At 39.1% G+C, this 23608-nt stretch overlaps 1 protein-coding gene across 1 annotated transcript in view; it reads left to right on the top strand.

The window, feature by feature from the left end:
- The first annotated feature begins 334 nt into the window (after nt 1–334).
- The window catches only part of CMTM8 (CKLF like MARVEL transmembrane domain containing 8), a 113870-nt gene continuing 90596 nt past the window's right edge, over nt 335–23608 (top strand). Inside the window, exon 1 of the mRNA XM_081285384.1 lies at nt 335–614. Coding sequence (XP_081141510.1) covers nt 468–614 — 147 coding nt within the window. The 5' untranslated portion in view covers nt 335–467. The remainder of the gene's footprint in view (nt 615–23608) is intronic.

The following is a 23608-nucleotide window of genomic DNA, read 5'->3' as shown; positions in this document are numbered from 1 at the left end:
CCTCGCCTCCGCGTGGCTCCCGGGAATGCCGGCCCAGCTGCACTGAAAGCGACTCTCTCGGTCGCTAGGTGTCCCGCAACAGGTGAAGAGGCCGCGCGCCCGCGACGCCTCGGCGGGGCGGTCCCTCTCCAGCCCGCCTCCCGCCCGCCCCTCTCCACGCCCCCTCCCCTCCTCCGGCCTCCGCCGCCTTCCTCGGCCGCCGGGCGGCCTCCCCTCGCTCGATCTCCTCCTTCTGGGCCCCCGCGCCGTCCCGGAGCCCGCGCGCGGAGCTGCGGAGGGTGCCGCGCACTCGCGGGACACGCGCGGCTCCTGGGCTGGCCCCAGAGGGCGCCTCCGGAGCGCCCAGCTCCCAGCTCCAGCCGCGCTCCCCTCCCGCTCGCCGGTGTCCCCGGGGCACTGGGCCGCGCGTCAACCCCCGGACGCGCTGGGGGTCCCCGGGGACCGGCCAGCCCGATCCGGGCGCGACGATGGAGGAGCCGCAGCGTGCTCGCTCGCACACGGTCACCACCACCACCAGCTCCTTCGCCGAGAACTTCTCCACCACCAGCAGCAGCTTCGCCTACGATCGAGAGTTCCTCCGCACTGTGCCCGGGCTTCTCATCGTGGCCGAGATCGTGAGTGCCAGCGGGCCGGGGGCGGGGGAGGCAGACGGACCCGGCGCGTTGGCACCCGCTGTGCTTCTCCAGTGGAACCTGCTCAGATCCTCGGGCAGGCTTTGGGGAACTCTTTTTTTTTTTTTTTTTAACTCAGCCTCGATGCTTCTCAAAGTGCAAAACTCAGAAGGAGATCCTTTCAGTCTCTTGGGGAGAGAGGGTGGTGACTCTCACGATGTCTGGAGGGGGGAAGAAATCTAGTTTGCTGGGCACTCTCAGTGGACATGATCTGTGCTGGGAGCAGGATGCCTGGTGGGTATTCAAGTTTGTGTTGCATGTCAGGGACACTTGGTGCCTCCTTCACCTGATTTCCACGTGGATAGCCTCCTTCCTTAAAGTAAACCTTTCCTAAGATTGGGGGGGGGTAGTAAGGAGGGGGGCTTTTCCTTTTTCTAAAGATCTCCCTGGTAGTGAAAATTAAGTGAATGGGGTTGGGGGGTGGATAATCACTGAGTAAAATCTGAGCGTATCAACCTCTTTGAGAATTAAAGGGCCTCCTGTCTGGTGCTGTGCACATCCTGGTGCGGGCTCAGAAGGTCCTGCCAACAGGTGACAGGGCATGTATTTGCTCCCCTCCATTGTTAGACATGGAGACTGAGGACAGAAGTCCCAGCCAATCCTTCATGGCTGAGAAAGGACGGGAGCCCTGTTAACTGTTAGCAGTGATCACCATTTACTGAGTCTTCCCCCTGTGCCAGGGTTATCAAATCCCTTAGATGCCTTAGAGATCTCATGTCGTCCACACAACAACCCTCAAGGTAAAGGTGGCTTTAATTAAACCCATTTTACATGTGAAGAAACTAAGGCCTAAAAGAGGAAGTCAACTATGCCTGTGGAGGGTGGAGCTGGAATGCAGACTCCGGCCAGCCTTTTTCCTGGTCTCTGTTCTTAACCGCTAAGGGGCATTCCTTCCATTTGTCTGGCCAGTACTCCTTCTGCTATCTCAGAGACTTGTTTAAACACTGTGGTATTCAGAACTGAGCCTGTGTGAAAGCTAGAAAGTAGACATATACAGTCCTGGACAGTCCCTTTGAGAAACCTTCGATGAAACCTGTGTACATCAAAGAGCTTGCTTGCTCCTCCAGCAGCTCAAACCCCATCCTAGAGTTAGGGAATCCATCTCCCAAGTGTTCCAGTGCACAGAAAGTTTGAGTGATGTTGGCTTAGCCCTCCCAACTAATTTCCTCGCTGGTACTAAAGACTCGGGAGACCCAATAAAAAGCTAAAAATATTGGAGTCACCTTACAGGGCCTGACTTTACAAAGTTCAACAAATATTTGCAGTGAGAGTGAAGGAGCTGGCAGTCTCCCTGCTTGAGCAGGGCAAACAGAAGCCAACACCATGGAGTTGGGGCTTCTACTCTAGGTGGGTTTCTACCAGGCATGAAATAAAATGCCTCTCGTTTTCTGATAACATGTGCAATATGCTCTCTGTGCCACACTTTTTCAGACAATATGAAAGTGAAGGAAGAAATGTAAATGCTCACAATCCCATCACTAGAAGTAATCATTGTTGACATGTTGGCATGTATCCTTTTAGATTTCAGTGAGCTTTTTTTTTTTTTTTTTGGTGCTGGGGATTGAACTCAGGGGCACTCAACCACTGAACCACATCCCCATCCCTATTTTGTATTTTATTTAGAGACAGGGTCTCATTGAGTTGCTTAGTGCCTTGCCGTTGCTGAGGCTGGCTTTGAACTTGAGATCCTCCTGTCTCAGACTCCTGAGCCACTGGGATTACAGGTGTGTGCCACCATGCCTGGCATTTCAGGGAGCTTTTTGAAAAAGGTGGAAAAACCATGTCACCCTTATTACTGCTGTAGGCAAGTTATTTATTTATTTATCTATCTATCTATTTATTTATTGGTACCGGGGATCAAACCCAGGGGTACTTAACCAGTGAGTCACATCCCCAGCCCTTTTTTTATATTTTATTTAGAGACAGGGTCTCATTGAGTTGCTTAGGAGCCTCACTAAGTTGCTGAGGCTGGCTTTGAATTCAAGATCCTCCTGCTTCAGCCTCCCAAACTGTGCCCGTGCTCCACTGCACCTGGTTGAGTTTTTATTTTTGACAGAGATAATTATGGACATGTTTCAGAATCAAACAGTACTACAGGCAGAAATCTTTTCCTAGCTCTCCATTCCTAGAGACACCCATATTCAAGACTCTCAGCGCTCTGAGTAATGTGTCTCTAAGCTTAAGATTTTTCCCCCAGCTTGCCTGCGTTGTCCCACCGCCTTTCTGCTCTGAAAGTTGAAGCCTTCACTGTCTCAGACCACCTCCAATTACATAATACCCTTCCTGTCTCCCAGGACGGTCATCAGGTGATTTGGTTTGGACCAACAGCCACTACTGACTCATGATACCATGAACACTTCAGAGCTGAGCCACAGAGTAACCTTGAGCACTTTTCCTCCCCAATTTCTTGCTTTCTTTGGTGTTAGTAATGCCCTTTTCACATTTCTTATTTCCCCACATATTTAGTCACCGGTTTAATTGGAGTCATCCAAATCTCTGGCTAGAAAGAGCCCACTGTATTCTATCAGGGTTATCCTCCTGACCTGCCTGACCCCCGGGCCTCTGACCTGCTCTCACTTATCTGGTGACTGCACCCTCACCCTGAAGTTCTGTGCTCTCTGTCTCGGGTTGGAGGCTGTACCTCTTCTGGTCAGTGTCCTACTCTGACTTGCTTTACCCCCAGCGGGGATGAGCAGCTCATAGTTACCTAAGAAACGATGCAAGTGGAAATTGAGATTTTCATCAGAATTCTACTGTTACACATAATTTGACTAGTCAAAGACTGTTAGACTGGAAATAGTTGATCTTCAGAATTTTAAAAGTATTCTATAGTCCTTTAGCTGTTCTAATTAAAAAAAAAATTATTCCAATTCACCTCTATTCACCACATTGGAAGCCTATAGAATATTCCTTCTCCTCAGAGATCTGAGGTATCAGTGATGTGTTTTCTTCCCTTATACTGGGGACTTAGTGTGTTTTCCCAAATAAGGAAAACTCATGTAAGTTTAAGGAGATTTAAAAAAAAAATTTTTTTTCTTTCCACTTTTCAGTTCTTTTCAAAACTCTTTTTATACTTTTTTTTTTCTATCATGTGGTTTTTGCAATTTTTCTTACTGATTGTGACCTGCTATTTGTACCTATGAAGCCATGAACATTTTTCAGATCTCTGATTTCTTGCATTGTTAGTTTTCTCTTTCTTTTCTTTTCTTTTTAATATTTATTCTTAAGTTTTAGGTGGACACAATATCTTTATTTTACATTTATGTAAATCTGGGTGCTGAGGATCGAACCCAGTGCCTCGTGCATGCTGGGCGAGTACTCTGCCACTGAGCCCCAGCCCCAGCCCCAGCCCACCTCGTTAGTTTTCTATCATAAGGAAGTACCATATTTGATTCCCTTGGTCCTCTTAAGATAGATAAGTTTCTAAATTTTACTAATATAAGCAATGCTGCAGCTGCTGTCCTTCTTTGTCTATCTTTCTGGGCTTGCACAATGGTTTTCTTGAGGAAAAGTTCCTTAAAGTAGAATCATTGGGTCAAAAGGTATGCAAATTTAAGGATTCTGTGACATATTCTGCAGTTTTACTGGTCAAAATTGTCATCAGCAGTGTGCACTTTAAAAAAAATTTTTACTTTTTTTTTTTTTTTATTAAGTGAACTCTTAACATTCAGAATGCTGAAGAGCCCCTGAAATGATATACTATGTTTTGATTCTAAGATTTTTTAAATTCATGATTTGACATCTGGATTAGGATGTAGCTTAAAATTGATGGTTTCTTGGATATTATGAAATATGGTGCCACTGATTCTTTATCTGGAGGGGGTATATGTGTATTTCTAACAATGTCCCTTTTCTGAGATTATGCTAAACCCGAACCCAGAAAAATGCTACTTTTCCAGCCCTGTAAAAATATTGAGATAAAGAATTACTGAGACCCTGACTTCTGCTTGGACCTGAGGAAATGAAATAATAGAACAAAACACAATGTTTCCCCAAATTACTTATCAAAATTGCTTGCGGGGCTGGGGTTGTAGCTTAGTGGTCAAGGGCTTGCATAGCATGTGTGAGGCACTGGGTTCAGTCCTCAGCTCCACATAAAAACAGATACATAAACTAAAGGTATTGTGTCCATCTATAACTAAAAAAAAATATTTAAAAAAATTGCTTGCCCTGGCCTTCTTGCGGGGGTGAGTGGCAGTAGCTATGCCTACTAAGACACTTAAGGCTATGCCAGTGTAACACCGTGTTGAAACCAAATCATGGCAGTTTCTTTCCTTTTAAAGTTTTATAACATAAGTTAGAAGCAATCCAGTACTTGACCTGTGAATTGTAGGATGCTGTGATCTCATACCTATTACAAGTACTTGAAGAATAAAAGTGATTTGTAAGAAGCTGAGTTAATTGCACCCTTCCTGTATTGGTGACTTTAAAATGAATTATAGCATCCACATAATAATATTAGGTCACCTTTTATTTACTTACTGTCATGAGCAAACTTGGCTGGGGAAGGACAAATAGGGTTTACCGAGAACTGTAATCGAAATTGCTATCTTGTTGTTCTTTTTTTTAAAAAAGTAGTGAACGTGGCTTCCGTTTCACAAAAGCAATACCCAGGCTTTGTAGGAAAATTGGAAAAATGCAGGTAAGAAAAAAAAATCAAAAAATGAATTCTTGCTCCCACAGTGGTTTCTCAAGGGCACAGTCTAGAAGTGGGTAGGGTCCTGAAGTTGTTTTGGTTATTGTAACACCTGGGGTTTATACTGGTGTTTAGTGCCCTGGGGAATAGAACTATTAATGTCCTGAAATGTATGGAACAGTCTCCAACAACACAGAATCCCTTCACCAAATGCCAGTAGCCGTTGGTTCGCTGTTCATTGTTGAGGAACTGAGTGAACCATTGTTTACCCTTTGGAGTAAAGTGTTCCAAAATTTCTTAAGTAATTTTGTATTATTAACCAATACGTTTTGGGAGAAAAAATTATTCTTATTGTTCTTGCCATGACCATCTGTGCTGGTATCTTCCATTTGTCCCCCAGATCCATTCTCCACCTGTTCTCTACTTGGGAGGCTGACCTGCTGGACTCTCAAGGACTCCCCACCCTCTGACATGCCTCTTGCTTCATTCACTGGTGTCCCCAGCAGGAGGTTCTGCGGGAAAAGAAAGCAAATTCTGGGTACCCATTCCCCAGGAGTCCTCCTTGCTGGGTCTCAGCAGGTTGGCTGTGTCCCTCCCTGGAAGGTGGGCTATCTGGCTGCTGTTTTCTATGGCACTGATCACTGTCCACTCCCCCTCTGCTTACTGTTTCCAGATACTGTGCTATCACTTGTGGTTTTCCTGCATCCTGTTTTACAGATAGCACCTTTATTAAACTCTGCTCGGATTACCTAATGTGAGTGTGCCTGGTTTCCTGCTGAGACCTGACCTATTGCATGTCTTATCAATGATTAATTTTGACATTCTTAATGGCCACGTAGTATTCCAGAAATATCTAGGCTCCAACTATTCAATGTGTGTTTATTTCCTTTTCCTAAGAGCCGTGTAATAAATATCCATTAAGCTAAATCTTCCTGGATGTCTGATATTTTCTCAGGATCAATACTTAGAATTAATAAAAAGTGTCAATGAAACTTTTTTTTTTTTAAGTTTTTTAGCTGTAGTTGGACACAGTACCTTTATTTTACTTATTTTATATGTGGTGCTGAGGATCGAACCCAGTGCCTTGCATGTGCTAGGCAAGCACTCTGCTGCTGAGCCACAACCCCAACCATCAATGAATCTTCTTTAAAGCCAAGTTTATTGGATATGCAGTAAAATTTACCCTTTTTGGTGTAAAGTTCTATGAGTTTGGGTGTGTGTGTGTTTTTAAAAAAACAGCTTCATTGACAGATTATGCTAAGTGAAGCTAGCCAATCCTTAAAAAACAAATGCCAAATGTCTTCTTTGATATAAGGGGAGTAACCAAGGACAGGGTAGAGACGAAGAGCTGGAGAAGAAGATTAACATTAAACAGGGATGATAGGCGGGAGGGAAAGGGAGAGTTAAGGGAAATTGCATGGAATTGGAAGGTGAGCCTCAGGGTTATACACAATTACATATAAGAGGAAAGGAGGAGTAGGAGAAAAATTATATAAGTGGAAGAAACGATTTATAGTAGAGGGGATGGAGAGAGAGAAGGGGAGGGGAGGGGAGGGGAGGGGAGGGGGGACAGTGGAGAATGGGATAGACAGCAGAATACATCAGTCACTAGAAAGGCAATTTGTAAATCAATGGAAGTGTAACTGATGTGACACAGCAATCTGTATACGGGGTAAAAATGGGAGTTCATAACCCACTTGAATCAATCTGTGAAATATGGTATATTAAGAACTATGTAATGTTTTGAACAACCAACAATAAAATAATTAAAAAAAAAAACAGCTTCATTGAGATATGATTCATATATAAAGCTGACTTTTTTTAAGGTCTACAGTTTAAGGAATTTTAGGTTATTCATATGAGTGTACAGCTATCACCACTATTCAATTTTAGAACTTTGCCTGAAAAAAAAAAAATCCCCTCTTAGCAATCACCCCCCATTCCTCCCTTTCCTCTGCCTTTAGTAATCATTAACCTGCTTTCTCTGGACATTTCATGTAAATGGAATTCTACACTATGTGGCCCTTTCTGTCTGGCTTCTGTCACTTCATGTTTTTAAGAACCATCCATCCATATATAGAATTCATAAGCACATTATTCCTTATGTTGTCAAATAATATTCCATTGTATTTATATATTTATTTATTTTTTCATTCATCAGTTGATGGACATTTGGGATTCCATATTTTGACTAGCGCGAATAATGCTGGTGTGAATTTTCATGTACAGGTTTTTGTGTGGACATTTATATTTGGTTTTCTTGGGCATTTAGCTGGAAATGAATTACTAGGTTACATGGTGACTCTGTTGAACATTTTGAGGCACTGCTAGACTGTTTCCAAAGTGGAAATCAGCAACATAATGTTCTGGATTCTCTGCATCCTCACCAAGACTTACATTCTATATTTGATTCATGTCATCCTAGGGGCTCTGAAGGGGTGTCTCATTGTGGTTTTGGTTTACATTTCCATCGAGACTAATGATGCTGAGCAATCTTCACGTGTCTATGGAACATTCATGTGTCTTCTTTTTTTTTTTTTTAAAGAGAGAGTGAGAGAGAGAGGAGAGAGAGAGATAGAATTTTTAATATTTATTTTTAGTTCTTGGCGGACACAACATCTTTGTTTGTATGTGGTGCTGAGGATCGAACCCGGGCCGCACGCATGCCAGGCGAGCGCGCTACCGCTTGAGCCACACCCCCAGCTCCACATGTGTCTTCTTTAGAGAAATGTCTATTCAAATCCTTTGACAGTTTGGGGACTGGGGTTGTGGCTCAGTGGTAGAGCACTTGCCTGTCACATGTGAGGCACTGGGTTCGATTCTCAGCACCACATAAAAATAAGTAAATAAAATAAAGGTACTGTGTCCATCTATAAGTTAAAAAAAAATATATATATATATATAATATTGTATACAATATATATACATATACATATTTATAATATATAAATATATATGTAAGTATTTTTTTTTTAAAGAGAGAGTGAGAGAGGAGAGAGAGAGAGAATTTTTTAATATTTATTTTTTAGTTCTCGGCGGACACAACATCTTTGTCTGTATGTGGTGCTGAGGATCGAACCCGGGCCGCACGCATGCCAGGCGAGCGCGCTACCGCTTGAGCCACAGCCCCAGCCCCTATGTATGTATTTTTTAACAAACCCTTTGCCGGTTTAAAAATATGGTTAATTTGGCTTTTAGGGCAGAGTTGTATGGGTTCTATACATATTCTGGTACAAATTCCTTTTCAGCTATATGATTAGAAAATATTCTGTGGGTTGTCTTTTCAATGAAGTTCTTGATAGTGTCCTTTGAAGTACAAAGGTCCTTAATTTTGATAAAGTTCAATTTATGTGTTTCTTATTTTCTTTGGGTTTTTGATATCATATCTAAGAAGACTTTGCCTAATCCACAGTCATGAAGATTTACTCCTGCATTTTCTTCTAAAAGTTTTATAGTTTTAGGTCTTACATTTATGTTCATTTTGAACTTATTTTGTGATCTATGGTTCATTTTGAACTCGCTTTTGTGTATGGTATGAGGTAGAGTTTAACTTCAGTCTTTTACATGCAGATATCTAATTTTCCCAGCACCATTTATTTTTTTACCATTGAATTTTCTTGGCATCCTTATTGAAAATAAAATGACCATAAATATATGGATTTATTTTTGAATTTTCAGTATATTTTATTGGTCTATATGTATATCCTTATACCAGTACCACCCTGTATTGATGACTGTAGCTTTGTACTAAGCTTGAAATCAGAAATCGAAATCCTTCAACTTTGTTCTTCTTGTTAAGATCGTTTTAACTATTGTGGGTCCCATGTATTTCTACATGAATTAGGTCCAACTTTTAAAAACTGTAAAAACATAAAAAGGCAACTTACAATTTCAATATGGCTTATGTTGAATCTATAGACCAATGTGGCAAAAATTGCCATTTTCACAAAGTGATCTTCCAGTTCATGAACATGGGATGTCTTTCCTATTGTTTAGGTCTTCTCTAATTTCTTTCAATAGTATTTTGTGTTTTTAGCATACATGTCTTGCGCTTCTCTTATTAAATTTATTCCTAAGTATTTTGTTATTTTTGATGCTATTGCAAATGGAATTATTCTCTTAATTTCTTTTCCATATTATTTAGTACTAGATTATTGAAATCCAATTGAGTTCTACATCCTTGATATTGTATTCTATAACTTTTCTGACATTTGTTAGTTGTAATGTATTTCTTTTTGTATGTGTGGTTTGTCATATGTTTTTATTGCTTCTGATATTTCAACCAAATTGTACAAAAATGTTGTGTCAATTTGCATTTCCTCTAGTGGTGTTTCATGAGTAATAGGATTTGTTTCTGCAGAACTCACACTTTCTTTTGATATTTGCCAATTAGAGATGAGAGAGATTCAAAATAATAAAAACTCATTAGGCATGGGAACCTGCCAATCAGACAGAACACCAGCCATAAACAATATTCAGGGGAGCGTGGACATGTGAAAAAGAACAAATTGTTTTTGTTTTCATTTCTGTGATTATTGAAGTTGTATATTTTAAATATGCTTCTTAGCCATTTCTTTCTTTTTTGGGTAACTGCTTGCTTTTTCTTCTACCTACTTAAAAAGGGGGAGGGATATTTCTTTCTTTTTTTTTTTTAAGAGAGAGAGAGAGAGAGAGAGAGAGAGAGAGAGAGAGAGAATGAATTTCAATATTTATTTTTCAGTTTTTGGCGGACACAACATCTTTGTTTGTATGTGGTGCTAAGGATCGAACCCGGGCCGCACGCATACCAGGCGAGCGTGCTACCGCTTGAGCCACATCCCCAGCCCCGGGATATTTCTTTCTTTAAAAAACATTTTTAAAGATATAAAAGAGAAAGAATCCCTTAATGAAAATTACTACCTGGGAGGGAAATAATAATGAATTGGGTGTGTGTTTGAATGGGGATTTTTTGCTTGCTTGCTTGCTTGCTTTTTCTTTTCTTTTGTACCCGGGATTGAACCAGAGGTGTTTAACCACTGAGCAACGTCCCCAGTCCTTTTGATATTTTATTTTGAGACAAGGTCTCACTAAGTTGCTTAGGGCCTTGCTGGGTTGCTGAGGCTGGCTTTGAACTTGTGATCCTCCTGCCTCAACCTCCCAAGAAACTGCCGTTACAGGCATGAGCCATCATGCCTGGCTGGGATGCTTGCTTTCTAACTCTTTATTTTTATTTATGATTTAATTTAATTTTTTTTTTCGTATTGCTGAGGAATGAATCCAGGTTCCTGTGCATGCAAGGCAAGCACTCTACCAACTGAGTTATATCCCCAGCCCCTATGATTTAATTTTTTAAGAATGAAGATAAATTTTTGCATAAATGTAATTGAAGAAACTTAAAATATAAAATGTACGTTATAAAAATAAGTTTCAGGTCACTTAAATAGTCTCTTTTACTCCCTCCCTCATTTATCTGAAGTATCTTAATATTTTTCTACATTTTTTTTGTATACATTTCCTGTATGTTATAGTTATTAATTTTCTCATCTGTCATCTGCTATTAATGTGATCATGCCATGTTTCATCAAAGTAAGTTTTTAATTTGTATGAAGTCTTAACTTTCTTTAGCCTTCTGAGCTTTAACTTGCTTAAACAGGGCTTCCCCAAGATTATACAAATATTTGAAGAAATTATAGGAGACAAAAATTTTATGTTAAGAATACTTACATACTTAAATTGACAGACATTCTCTTTGTGTAATATAAGAATTTTACATTTCTTCCCAACTGGATATTCAGGTGTCTTGCTATGAATCAATTATATTCTCCCCTATGTGCATAAATATTTCTTGACTCTCTTTGGTTCTATTTTTGAGTCAATTCCAGACCTCTTTAATTATAGTTGTATTGTGCATTTTAATACCCACTAGGGTAAGTCATACAAGTTTCTTTTTCTGTTCTTGTATATTATACTAACACATGTAGCTTTTAGAGTCAGCATTCCTTAAATTCCATTACAACTTGGATTGTAGTCATGTTACATTTATAATTTAATTTTAAAAGTTATCTTCCTGGTATTTTACCATCTAAGAATAGTGTCTCCATTTATACAGGTCATCTTATTTTCTTAAAATTCTTAGTTGTTTTTATTTTTCCAGGTAAGTCTTGTGCATGCCTTCCTTGATTTAATTATTTTTCATTGTTGATGAATGATATTTATAAAAAATGAAGTTGGTTTATAAAATTTTGATTACTTGTGATATATAAAAGCTATAGACTATTATTTTTTGTAGTGCTGGGGTTGGAACTCAGGGCCTCATGCATGCGAGGCAAGTGCTCTGTCACCAAGCTATATCCATAGCCCTTTTATTTTGAGACAGGGTCTTGCTAAGTTGCCCAGGCCACCCTTGAATTTTTGATCCTTTTGCCTCCACCTCCTGAGTAGCTGGGATTGCAGGTGTGCACCATAGTACCTGGCTGAAAGCTATTTGTTTTTAAATTTTGATCTCGTGTGTAGCCATCTTATTTGAATTATTCTCATAATTTTTATTATTTTTTATTTCATAAATAAAAGTAATATCTGTAAATACGGTTGTTTTTCACTTTCTTCTTATACTTTTATTTTTTCATTATTGTATAAGTTAAGACTTCTAGGATAATGTTGGATAATTGGGATAATAAGGGTATCCATGGTTGGCTCATAATTTTAATAGGATGTTTCCACTGTGTTATGGTTTAGATCTCAGTATATCCCAAAGGCTCATGTGTTGAAGGTTGGTTCCCAAAGCAGCAATGTTGAGAGGTGAGGATTTTGGGAAGTGATTGGATTAGGAGGACTCTTATTTCATCAATGGATTAATCCATTGAGGGATTCGTAGTTTAGTGGAAATGGTAGATACTGTAGGATTTGGAATCTAGTTGAAAGGAGTCTTCCCCTAGGGACTCTATCTTGTCCCCAGGCCCTCTCTCTCTGCCTTCCAGCCACCATGCAATGAGCAGTTTTGCCCTACCACATGCTGCTGCCATAATGTTCTGTCTCATCTCAAGTATAGAACCATGAAGCCGGCCAACCCTGAACTAAACCTATGAAAACATGAGTCAAAATAAGTCTTTCTCCCTCTACAGTTGTTTTCTCAAGTATTTTGTGTCAGCAACAAAAAACTGATTAACACACACTGTTAAAATGATAGTACAGTTTTACCTTCAGGGTCTGATAGGTCTTCTTGATTTGAGGAGGGAAGTTTAATTGTGTACTCATTTTAATCAGGAATGTGATCTGGGACTGTGAATGGAAATGGAAAGAGGAGTTTGGATTTGGATGGGGGTCACTTTTTATTGAGGTGACTGTATGAGGTATTGTTTTCTTTGGTTTGCCAATGTAGTGAGTTATATTAGGAAATCTAATGTTGAAACATTTTTGCTCTCTTGGGATAATCAATATTTAGTTATTCACTATACACCATATAACATTTCAGTCAATGACAAACTGCATATACAATGGTGGTCCCATAGTTTATATTGTCTATTGACATTTTGGTCATCTTGATTTGTGTAAATGTACATCATAATGTTTGCACAACAACAAAATCACTTAATGAAGCATTTCTCATAATGTATCCCCACTGTTAAAATAGCACATGACTGTAATGTATTCTTTTAATAGACTATTGGATTTAAAATGTCTTTTTTTTTTTTACTCTTGGATTTGAGTTTTTAATATAATATCTGGGGATAGATATTGTGTCTTTTAGTTTCCTTTGCTGTGCTCTGCTTTATGTGATTTTAAAACAGTTTATCAGCTCTATTCATAGTGGGGTTGGAGGGGGAGCATGGGAGGATTAGGTGAACTCTAGATAGGACAAAAAGGTGGGAGGGAAAGGGAGGAGTCCTAGGGGTAAAAAAAAAAATGGTGGAATGCGGTGGATATCATTACCCTGAGTACGTGTATGAAGACACGATTGGTGTGAATATACTTTATATACAACCAGAGATATGAAAAATTGTGTTCAATATATGTAATGTAAATTGTAATGCATTCTGCTGTCATATATATAACAAACTAGAATAAAAAATAAATTTAAAAAAATCACCTTATCAGCTCTTTTGGAGCACTTATCTATGTTTTCTTCCTGTTGTTTTTTTTTCAATTGAGATGAGATTTACATAACAAAGTCAATCAGTTTAAAATGAATAATCAAATGACATTTAGTCTATTTCCAGTGTTGTAAAGTTGCCACTTCTAATTCCAAAATATTTTACCTCCTCCAAAAGGAGATACTTTATTTTGTTGTTGTTGTTGTTTTAAAACCTTCTTTGTCATCTTGTTATTTGTACATCTTTTATGTCATACGTTCATATAGCTAGATTTTACTTCTATACCCAGTCTGGGAACTTGTCTTTCAGTATGAAAATTTGACACATTTATAATTATTGTATTTTGGGGTTTTTTTTGGGCGGGGGGAAGGGTACCAGGGATTGAACTCAGGGATGCTTGACCACTGAGCCACATCCCCAGCTCTGTTTTGTATTTTATTAGAGACAGGGTCTCACTGAGTTGCTTAGTGCCTCTCTGAATTGCTCAGGCTGCCTTTGAACTTGCGATCCTCCTGCCTCTGCCTCCAGAGCTGCTGGGATTACAGGTGTGCGCCAGCACGCCTGGCTTAATTATTGTAATGGGTTAATTGGAGTTTTCCTTATTTTCTCTTCTGGTAATTGAAAGTTATTTGTTTGTTTGGAGTTACTCTGTAATTTCTGTCTACGTTTAAATTCATATTTTTTGACTACTTAGAGAATTAATCAAGGTGTATGGCTATATTACTACATTCAAAAGAACACTGTCTCTCCCTTGTCCATTTCTAGTCATGTACCTTGTGTTAGCCAATTTTTTTTCCCCTGGACTTTTTTTTTTTTTTTTTTTTAAGTTGGAAACCCCTTGCTTGTCATTAGTTTGACACCAAATGCCTCCCAGGAATCCCTTATTGCTCCAGATTGTGGTTGCTCTTTCTAGCTTTCAACACTACTAGGTATTTTAAATTTCTTCAAAATCATTTTAGTGAGATTTGGGGAGAATAAAGAAGTCAACTTACAGATGTAGTCAGCTATAGAGACGTTCTACTGTTTTGTTACATACAGGTAATTTTAATGTGTATAAAGAATATTGACCTTTCGTTTTTATGAATATGTTTCCATTTTGTCACCCCTTAATTTTCTTTTTAGTAATTGTATCCATAAACCGAAGTTTATCTTCAGATCTATCAGCCTCATTTTCCCCTAACATTTGGTGTCATGCTTACTAGCAAAGCTAAGTATAGTTGATGAAATTAATCATACATTCATATTTATGTATATTTTTCTTGTGGTACTTAAAAATATTTGCTGTGGCTTAAATGTGTCCTCTGAAGTTCATTTGTTAAAAACTTTATCCCCAATGCAATAGTGTTAAGAAGTGGGACCTTTAAGAGATGAGCAGGTCATGGAGACTCTTGTCTTCAAAAAGGTTATTGAGGGGCTGGGGTTGTGGCTCAAGTGGTGGCGCGCTCACCTGGCATGTGTGAGGCACTGGGTTTGATTCTCAGCACCACATTAAAAAAAAATAAAATAAAGATATTGTGTCCATCCAAAAACCTAATATAAATAAATAAATAAATGTTATTGAGGGAGTAGATTCATGATAAAAGAATGAGTTTGGCCCCTTGCCTTCTTTTACTCAGGAGAGTGAACTCTTGCTTTTAACCTTCATCCATGAGATGACTCCAAAAGAAGACCCTTGCCAGCCAGGCATGGCGGCATACACTATAATCCCAGTAGCTCAGGAGGCTGAGGCAGGAGGATCACAAGTTCAAGATCAGCCTCAACGACTAAGTGAGGCCCTAAGTAACTTGGCGAGACTCTGTCTCAAAACAAAAAAATAAAATAAGGCTGGAAATATGGCTTAGTACTTGAGCACCCCTGGGTTTAATCCCTGGTACCAAAACAAACAAACAAAAAAAGAAGGCCCTTGCCAGATACAGGTCCCTCAACCTTGGACTTCCCAGCCTCCAGAACTGCAAAAACCAAATCTCTGTTCTTTGTAAATTGTCCAGTCTCAAGTATTATGGTGTAGTTGGCATAAAATGAACTAAGGTAGTATTTAATCTTAGTACTGAAATTTATTTTAGCAGAAGTTATAAAGTTGGGTTCTAACTTTGTTTTCAAATATCTACTCAGTTATCGCAACATTTTATATGGATAAATCCATTCTTCATTTACTGATCTAGATTGCTTCCTCCTTTTTCCCCCCATTTACTTACTTTTTATATCTGCTTGGGTTAAATCCTGTAGTGTGTTTTGGTGTTTTACTATATCTGCAGCTTTAGAAATCATTTGAACATCTCATAGGGTAATCTACCCCCTAACCAGCTGTGATTTTTCAAAGTTTCTTCCTAATTTTCACATGTTTATTCTTCAAGTTGACTGTTAGGATTTTTTTAAAGTCATTCACAGCTGTGTCCCCTGTCCGTTGTCAAATTATATTGGATTTTTATAAAATACTTGTGCTACTCTAGTTGCTAGGAGGGAAACTCCTCATCTGTTTCCTGCCCGATATTACCTTAGTTTGGGTTGTTTTTCAAGGTCTTTCCCAGTCTCAAATGCTATGAGTTTTAAAGTGAAAATTCACAATAATATCTTGTTTATTCAGCCATCAAAAATGTGGAATATTTATCATATGCCAGAGTCTGTGTCTTTTGACACTTAGACCACAGAGATAAATTTCATCTATTTTTACTTAAACAAATGATCAATGATAAGATGTAGGACATGAAAAAAATATATATATATGCTTAGGGAGATGTTGAATCATAGTAAGTAAAAAAACAAACAAACAAACAAAAAAAACTCAGGTTTTAAAATTTGAGCTGAAATTCAAGAGAATTCAAGAGGCACTTATTCCTTACAGGCCTTGGATCCTTTATTCACCTCACAGAGTTAAGTCTAAAATGCAGTTTGCTTCTAATTTTCACTAAGATTTATGGCTATTTCCAGGAACGTGGCAATACTTTTTCTTAGATGAACATTTACCACTTAAAGGATTTTCACATTCATCACCTTGCTTGATAAGACACCAGCCCCTGTGTTCTAGGGAATTCCTCCTTTATTTCATTTCGTTTCTAGTTGAGCCATGATTTGAGGAAACAAATCATACATGAATGAGTTCATCATGCCCTTGAGGACTGCCAGATGGGAAAATCACATCTGATTGCTTGTCCCAGCCAGGAGATCCTTGGTAACCAGCCTGGTAGCATCTTTCTTCCATGGGAAAGTAGAATATCCATTATCTTGGTCAGGGTTCAGTTGCAGATATCAGAATCCATTCTAACCAGCCATAGTAGCAAGGGATTTGCTGAGTATCATTGGATAGCTTCCAGATTTTCAGTAGGGTTGAAGGAGCAGGCTCTAGGCTGAATTTCCAGGAATAACATCTAGAATCATCCATGGACCCAGCATGACACAAACAGGAAGGCGAGGAAGCAGTATCGACTCTCATGGACTGCCAGGTCCTGGTCCTCCACCATCTCCATTGTCACTCATGGTACCATAGGGTACAAGCTCTTTAAATCACCCTCAACACCATGAAGCCAGCAATGGGATACTGGAATTTCAGTTACCACCACCACAGAAAAACAAAAACTCCTCCCTAGGTTGTGTCTGCCAGTGGAAACAGAGGTGCAGCCAAAGCGTGTCCTCTGGCCGTGATGTTGTTTGACCTTCTTACTCTTGGATGGGTGTATCTGTGAAGCTACATAATAGTGTGGGACCTGAGCTACAGTCTGGCTTTCCAGCCTTGGGTGGGCAGTGAGGGAGTCAGGAACAATTCAAGGGAATAGAGGAGAGGGGATCCACAGGTAGCTTCTATTATATCTGCTTTCACAGTAGTCTGCCTGGCCACTGTGTTGAAGACCACTTGTGATTTGCTGCATTACTAAAACATTGTAAGGACTTAACTGTTTTTTCATTGGAGACATGCATTTGATTTCTAGCTGTGTACTCTTCTATAACTCACCTAATATTTCCTGAACTCCCATCCATGATAATGAGAAAGGTAATGATGACTTTACACGTTAGCAGCAAATCAAGTGAGCTAAAGCACATGAGAACCCTGTCCTAGAGGTAAATATTAGCTTATTCCTTGGATAAAGGTATATTGATTCTGTTACTTCTTCCCTCAGTGCATAGGTCAATCCTGCTTGGACAGGTATTTGGGGTGAGCAGACATATCTCAGCTTCTAGAGCATTCTCACCTAGCAGTGAGCATGAGCATAGAATTGAGCCTCTCTGATATATACCCAGCTTAAGATCATACCTTTAAAAAGGCTTGAAACTTAAGAACCACAAAGATCTGCTTATTTTAATTAAAAATTTTTGTTGTTGTTGTCGATGGATGTTTATTTTATTTGTTTGTTTATATATGGTAGAATCGAGCCCACTTCCTCACATGTGCAAGGCAAGTGCTGTACCACTGAGCCACAACTCCAGCCCCAATTTTAACTTTTAACATGATGAGTTCATTCAGACTTTGTAAAAGACAAGTCGAATGATCTAGCCATAATAATGAACAATACAGCTTCACAGGTACAATAGAAAGATCTCATCAACTAACACACCTTTTTAAGCCATGGGGTGGTCCATTTCCTGAAGGTCTGAGTGTAATGACCTGTGTTGGAAAACATGCAAAGCTCTGAGCTGCTTCTTCCTTATCTCACCTTGCCCTTTCCTTCGAGTATCCAAAAATCTAATTATAAGAGGTGCCACTTTCTGGGGGCAGAAAGAACTCAGAGGAGAAAGACATCTTTATTGTTTATTTGTAATCTGCCTTGTTTCTAGGAAGGGCTTGAAGCAGGACAAAAATCTTTAAATTGAGGCTTTAAAGGTTGCAACAAGAAATCCATAACAATCAAGCATCAAAGATTTTTTTTAGAGGAAAAAAAAAACCTGGTCAGAAACACTAAGCCCCAAGCAGGCTCAATGAAGGGGCATCTTTGACTAAGATACATGGGAGATGGCTAACAGTTTTCATGTCTGCCGTGCATAGCAGTCAAGAGCAGGAATGTATTGAGGACTCATCATCTAATCTCCCTTGAACTGTAGGTTTACTTTAGGGAGAAAAAAGTCTGTGTGCTTTGGAGCACTGACCTTCTGATTCATAGGACCAGAATTTCCTTAGAGATAGAGATGTTTGAGGAAGTCTGTAATTACTGAATTGAATATTCTACTAGCTTATACAGTGGAAATTATATCTAAATTTCCTTTAGCTGTGATGTGAATCCTGAGTGGTTTTCCTTTTCATTCACATTTGAAACCATGAGCTAGTGTTTGTACTGTCGTGGGAAGCTAATGTTGGATTTTTTTTTTTTTTTACTTGCATGTGATTAAGTTGATTTTGTGAAAGGTAGAAGACCAGCGCTCAGTTAACTAGGATCCAGGTTAATGCTGCCTTAACTGCCCTCCTAGGAACCAGAGCTTGGATGGGAGTTGACTTAAAACTTAAAGTTTAAAACTTAAAGTTTCCTGTCTCCCAAGGTACTGGAAAAATCAGGCCACTGTGGTTCAGTTGCTGATGTGTGTAACTGGGAAATGGGACTGTGTCTTCTGCAGATTCCCATGCTCCCAGAACAAAGGTTCCTTCTTTTTTAACTGCAACTTTTTTTGTGTGTAACATATTCATGAAGTACTGAAATCCACATGGAATTTAAAGAAAAATAAAACAACCATATGCCAATTTGGTCCATGCTACTGTAACAGAATACCTGAGACTTGACAGGTGATTGAAGTTTGTGTCTCACTGTTCTAAACACTGGGCAGTTCAAGACCAAGATGGCAGCAGGTTTGTTGTCTGCTGAGAGTCCAGTCGTTGGTTCCAATGGAGCCCTGAGTGCTGCATCCTCTAGAGACCTGTATCCTCACATAGCAGAAGGTGGAAGGTCCAAAAGGAACAAAGTCCTTTTGTCCAGCCTTGTTATAAAAGCCTTAACCACCCTAAGCACCACCCAAAAGGCCCCACCTCCCAATGTGGTTGCATTAGGGATTGAGTTTCCTACACATGCATTTTGGGGACATATTCAGACCAGAGCAGCTTCAGAAATAGAGTACTGGGGCTGGGGCCATAGCTCAGAAGTAGAGTGCTTGCCTAGCACATGTGAGGCCGTGGGTTCGATCCTCAGTACCACATACAAATGAATAAATAGAATAAAGGTATTAAAAAACCCTTCCTTAAAAAAAAAAGAATAGAGTATTATATCTTGGAGGCTCTTTGGAGGCCCTGCCCTTCTTCCCCAGGGTAACCACTGCCCTGGTTTTGTTTGTTTGTTTGTTTGTTTGTTTTGTACTGGGGATTGAATTCAGGGGCATTCAACCACTGAGCCACATCCCCAGCCCTATTTTGTATTCTATTTAGAGACAGGGTCTCACTGAGTTCTTAGCACCTCCTGATGCTGAGGCTGGCTTTGAACTTGTGATCTTCCTGCTTCAGCCTCCTGAGCTGCTGGAATTATAGGCATGCGCCACTGTGCCCAGCGTGGGTTTGGTTTTATTGAAGCATGTATATTCTATTTTCTATAAAGTTCCAAATGTTCTGGGTATTATGAAGCCTTGGCTCATTTTGAACTTCACAGAATAGAAAACTTCATGAATATTTTCCCCTATGAGCTGCTGCTTTTTTTTTTAATCACTGAAAGCATTTTCCTACATTAATACATGTAGATGTTGTTCACTCTTTTAAAAGTTGTATCATATTCCATCTTATGAATGTACCATATTTTGTCCCTTCTATGTTGATGACCTCCTGGATTTGCCATCTTTTGGACTGATTAGTTTGTCCATTTGTATGTCTATGTCTCTTTTTTCTATTTATTTGAAATTTACTGTTTTTTTTTTAAGTTGTAGATGGACACAATATCTTGATTTTATTTTTTATTTTCATGTGGTGCTGAGAGTCCAACCCAGTGCCTCACACATGCTAGGTAAGCAGTTCTACCACTGAGCCACAACTCCAGCCCCTAAAGTTACTCTGTTCTTTCAGTGGATTCTCTAGCTGTCTTAACCTAAATTCTTAGTCAATTTAGGTTGAATTAATCTTTTTACCCTGCTCCCAAATAAAAGAAAGACCTCAGAGCTCTAACTCAGATGTCATCCCTCATAATTTGTAGTACTTTCTAGTTATTTAGTTCTATCCACTTTCCACCTACAAGTTAGGCATCCTAATTATTTTGTACAGTCAACACTTTAGCTAAGACCCACAACCCACATCATTGCTTGTTATCTTGGCTTATTGTTCCTTCTTACATCTCTCAGCCCTCCCATCTGTTTTTGTTTTTTTCTGGAAATCTTTTTCTTATTTTCTCAAGAGATAATTATAAGGGTTGTAGAATTCTAAGTCGAAAGCTATTTTTGTGTCAGTGCATTGAAGGTATCATTCTTCTGTCTGATTGGTTTCTATGGTTGCTGTCAAAGTTGGCAGATTGTAAATTGCCATTTCTTTCTAATTTAGCTGCTTTTTGCTTTTAAATTTTTCTTTGTCTTTGTGTACAGCAACCCCATTATGATATGTCTAGCCGAGGATTTATTTTTATTTACCTTTGGGTTTGATTGGGATGATGCATCCTTCTATTGGAAAAATCGCAGCCATTATCTCTTGACATGTTATATTGTCTTTCCTTTTTTACTTCAACTTATTTTTTTTAACTTCAACTCCTTTTGAAACTCTTAATTTTTTTTTTAAAGAACAAAATGAGTATATGTCTATTGGACTACCTGATACAGAAGATAGTGTAGTATGGTTGGATAGTATAAATGACAAATAATACAAATATATTTTATCTGAAGTAAACAAAGAAAGCTTACATTGCTTTCCCTTGGAGACAAACTCTTGCTTGACTGTATTACTGAGCAAAGATCAAGCTGAAGCTGAAACACCCTTCTTGTTTGACATGTATTTGGAGACAGGTAGGAAGACACTACTTGGTTTTTTTAAAAAAAACTAGCCTTCCCTTAAGGCCTGCCCACAGAAGTATAAACAATGCAAATAAATCCACCATTACCAGTTTTGGTGTCATATCTATGTCACCTGTGTATTCTTAGATCACACACATACCTGCCAATGTATCTGGGAAGGGTTGCTATATATCACAGTTACACTTGATTTCTTGGCAGGTAGGAGGACTGGGGAAGAGTAATTTGGAACAATTTTACCTCCTATTTAGAAGGCAACACTAGTAATTTCCTTAAATAACAGGTTGTAATAGGAACATACTGCCTGGAAGTTATCTTTTCACTTTGGTTCATCTTAAGTTTTTGCTATTTACAAGGGAAGTTGTTTGATTCATTTGCTTGCAGTACAACCCTGCCACAAAGTATTAAAGCACAAGATACCTATTATTCCTTCAGCATCTGCGTCTTTCAAGTTTTATACTCTACTACATCCACAGTATGTCAGCAGTTCTTAGATAGTTGAGAAAAATAATAAATGGATGAAACTCCTACTAAAAATGCCGATGTCTATAACTACAATGGTACTAAAGGGGAAGGAGAAAATGAGGAATGAAAAAAGCAAACATGTACCAGGTGCAGGGAATGTGGTTCAAGTCTTTGGGCTTAAAAATGTGAAACTCTTAATTTTGTATCAGATGCCTCAGACTTCATCTTCCTTGTCTTTTCAACTGATAATTTCAACTCTGGGTTCCTGGGCTACATTAATATTATTGCTGTGTGTTCTGTTTTAGCAAGTGTTTTCTTAGCTGTTTAATTCATCTGTTGAATTTTTAGTTATGTTTCTAGAAATTTCTTAACCTTTTCAGATCTACTGTTTTTCATAGCCCACGTAGACTCAGACCCAACTCAAATGAGAGACTGAGTGTGGTTATAAACTGAAAGGGACCCATCCCCATCCCCGCCACCCACCCACGTACATACCCTTTATTCATCCCCAAGACTGAGACAGCGAGCTTTCCTGCTGATTCCTCTGGACAGTGAGTTAATTTCCCTCACATGGAAGATACCATCTTTAAGATACCATCTTTACGTAAGTGGTTCTCCTTGAACCCTTAGCTTTGTCTTCCCCCATTTAGCACCTAGATGGAAGCTTGGCAAGGGATTTGAGTAGCTGTTTCCCTCCAGAAGAAATAAATGGACAATAAGCACATGAAAAGATCCTCAATCTTTATAGATTTTAGGGAAATGCAAATTAAAACCACTGTGAGATGCCACTTCATACCCACTAGGATGGCTATAATTAAAAAGTCAGACAATAACAAGCCTTGTGGAGGAATTGGAGCCCTTTATCTTGCTATGGGATTGTAAAATGGTGCAGCCACTTTGGAAAAGCAATGTTCCTCAAAAGGAAAAACAGCTACCATATGACCCAGCAATTCTATTCTGGGTATGTGTCCAAGAGAATTTAATAAAACATGTGTTGGCACACACATACACACACTATATGTGGATGTTTACAGCAGCAGTATTCACGATAATCAACAGGAAGAAACAAGTCAAACATCCGTTAATTGATAAATGGATAAGCAAAGTGTTTAGTAGCCATACCATGGAATATTGCTTGGCCATAAAAAGAAATAGAGTACTGATACATGCTGTAGTACAGATGATCCCTGAAAACATTATGCTAAGTGAAAAAAGTCTAATACAGAAGGCCACATATTATAGAATTCCATTGTGTGAAATGTACAAGTAGACAAACCATAGAAAATAGAATTGTGATTGCTAGAATCTGGGAAGAGGAAGGAATGGAGAATGACTGCTAATGGGAATATGGTTTCTTATGGAGGTGATAAAAATGTTCTGAAATTAGATAGCTGTGATGGTTACACAATTCTATTAATATAAAATCATTAAGTTATACCCTTTGAAAAGGTTAATTTTATGGTATAGGAAGCATATCTCATAAAAGCTATTTAAGACAAAAAGATGCTCAAGGGTCTCCCAGGTTCATCAAAGTCTCCTGTGCAAACTTGCTTTGGCATTTCAACATGCTTCTTCCAAGGACAAGAACCATCTCTTTTGCAACCACAGCCTAACTACCAAGTTCATCAAATTTATCCTTGATCCTAAGAGAGTCCACACCTGTATCTTATCAATTATCCCAATAATGTCCATTTATTTTTTACTTTGAGACATGGTCTCACTAAGTGGCTGAGGCTGGCCTTGAACCCACAACTTCCTGCTTCCTGAGTCATTGGGATTACAGGCATGTACCACTGCACCTGCCTCCATTATGTTCTTTTCCTCGGTTCAAGGTGAACTCCAGAATCATATGTTGTATGTATGCAGTTGTCTTGCCT

The sequence above is a fragment of the Spermophilus citellus genome, assembly GCF_964194105.1.
Source record: "Spermophilus citellus genome assembly, chromosome: 3".
Taxonomy (NCBI): Eukaryota; Metazoa; Chordata; class Mammalia; order Rodentia; family Sciuridae; genus Spermophilus; species Spermophilus citellus.
The sequence above is the reverse complement of the archived record's forward strand: the minus strand, read 5'-3'. Positions and strand labels throughout refer to the sequence as shown.